The 903-nt window shown below is 38.6% G+C and overlaps 1 protein-coding gene across 1 annotated transcript; it reads left to right on the top strand.

Moving 5' to 3' along the window:
* The first annotated feature begins 196 nt into the window (after nucleotides 1–196).
* LOC107676342 (myosin heavy chain, skeletal muscle-like) lies at nucleotides 197–647 on the top strand. Its single transcript, XM_016470867.1, has 2 exons — nucleotides 197–385; nucleotides 483–647. Exons 1-2 carry the CDS (start codon nucleotides 230–232, stop codon nucleotides 630–632), a joined length of 306 nt encoding a protein of 101 aa, XP_016326353.1. The 5' UTR covers nucleotides 197–229; the 3' UTR covers nucleotides 633–647.
* The last annotated feature ends 256 nt before the right edge of the window (nucleotides 648–903 follow it).

Below are 903 nucleotides of genomic sequence, written 5' to 3'. Positions count from 1 at the left end.
AGTGACTTTAAAATTTTAGTTTTTCACTAAGCACGCATAAATGTTTTCTCAAAAGCACAATCACATACATACATGCTGCTCGCATATTATTATAGCCCAGTTTGTGCTAATTACAGTGTTATTAAACTTAAGCCATTAAAATGTTTATAAGCAACTGAAAAAAGTGCAAATGTCAGGGCATGTCACAATAATCAATGTTTCCATTTAGGTGAAAAACCTGACGGAGGAGATGGCCTCTCAGGATGAGAGCATTGCCAAGCTGACCAAAGAGAAGAAAGCCCTCCAAGAGGCACACCAGCAGACTCTTGATGACCTTCAGGCAGAGGAAGACAAAGTCAACACTCTGACTAAATCGAAGACAAAGCTTGAGCAGCAAGTGGACGATGTAAGATGTTTGGCATAGGAATGAGACCATGAATCAATAAGAAATCAAATGTATTGGTCTATACCAGATTTTAATGCTCCAGTTTCTGTAACAATAGCTTGAGGGCTCATTGGAGCAAGAGAAGAAGCTCCGTATGGACCTTGAGAGAGTCAAGAGGAAGCTTGAGGGTGATCTGAAACTGGCCCAGGAGTCCATAATGGACCTGGAGAATGTCAAACAGCAATCAGATGAGAAGATCAAAAAGTGAGTGGTCATCAGATTTTGAACTTTCCACAATTACATGATCCAAACCATTGTATAGGTGGTAGACTGTTTAAAAACCCAAAATATGCTGCCTTATAGGCCAAGAATGCTCTGGCCCATGCGTAAGGAAAACAATTACAATTACACATGAAAATACAATAAAGAATAGTGAAATGCAGTAAACAAATTCAAACAAAATCATGGAAACATATAAAATTCTTTTGGTTTCATAGTTTATATCTCACAATGGTGTGACGAGGTCTAGAACAGTAGCG

The sequence above is a fragment of the Sinocyclocheilus anshuiensis genome, unplaced genomic scaffold (assembly GCF_001515605.1).
Source record: "Sinocyclocheilus anshuiensis isolate Anshui unplaced genomic scaffold, SAMN03320099.WGS_v1.1 scaffold20877, whole genome shotgun sequence".
In the NCBI taxonomy this organism is placed as follows: Eukaryota; Metazoa; Chordata; class Actinopteri; order Cypriniformes; family Cyprinidae; genus Sinocyclocheilus; species Sinocyclocheilus anshuiensis.
This window is presented reverse-complemented; position numbering and strand designations above follow the sequence as displayed.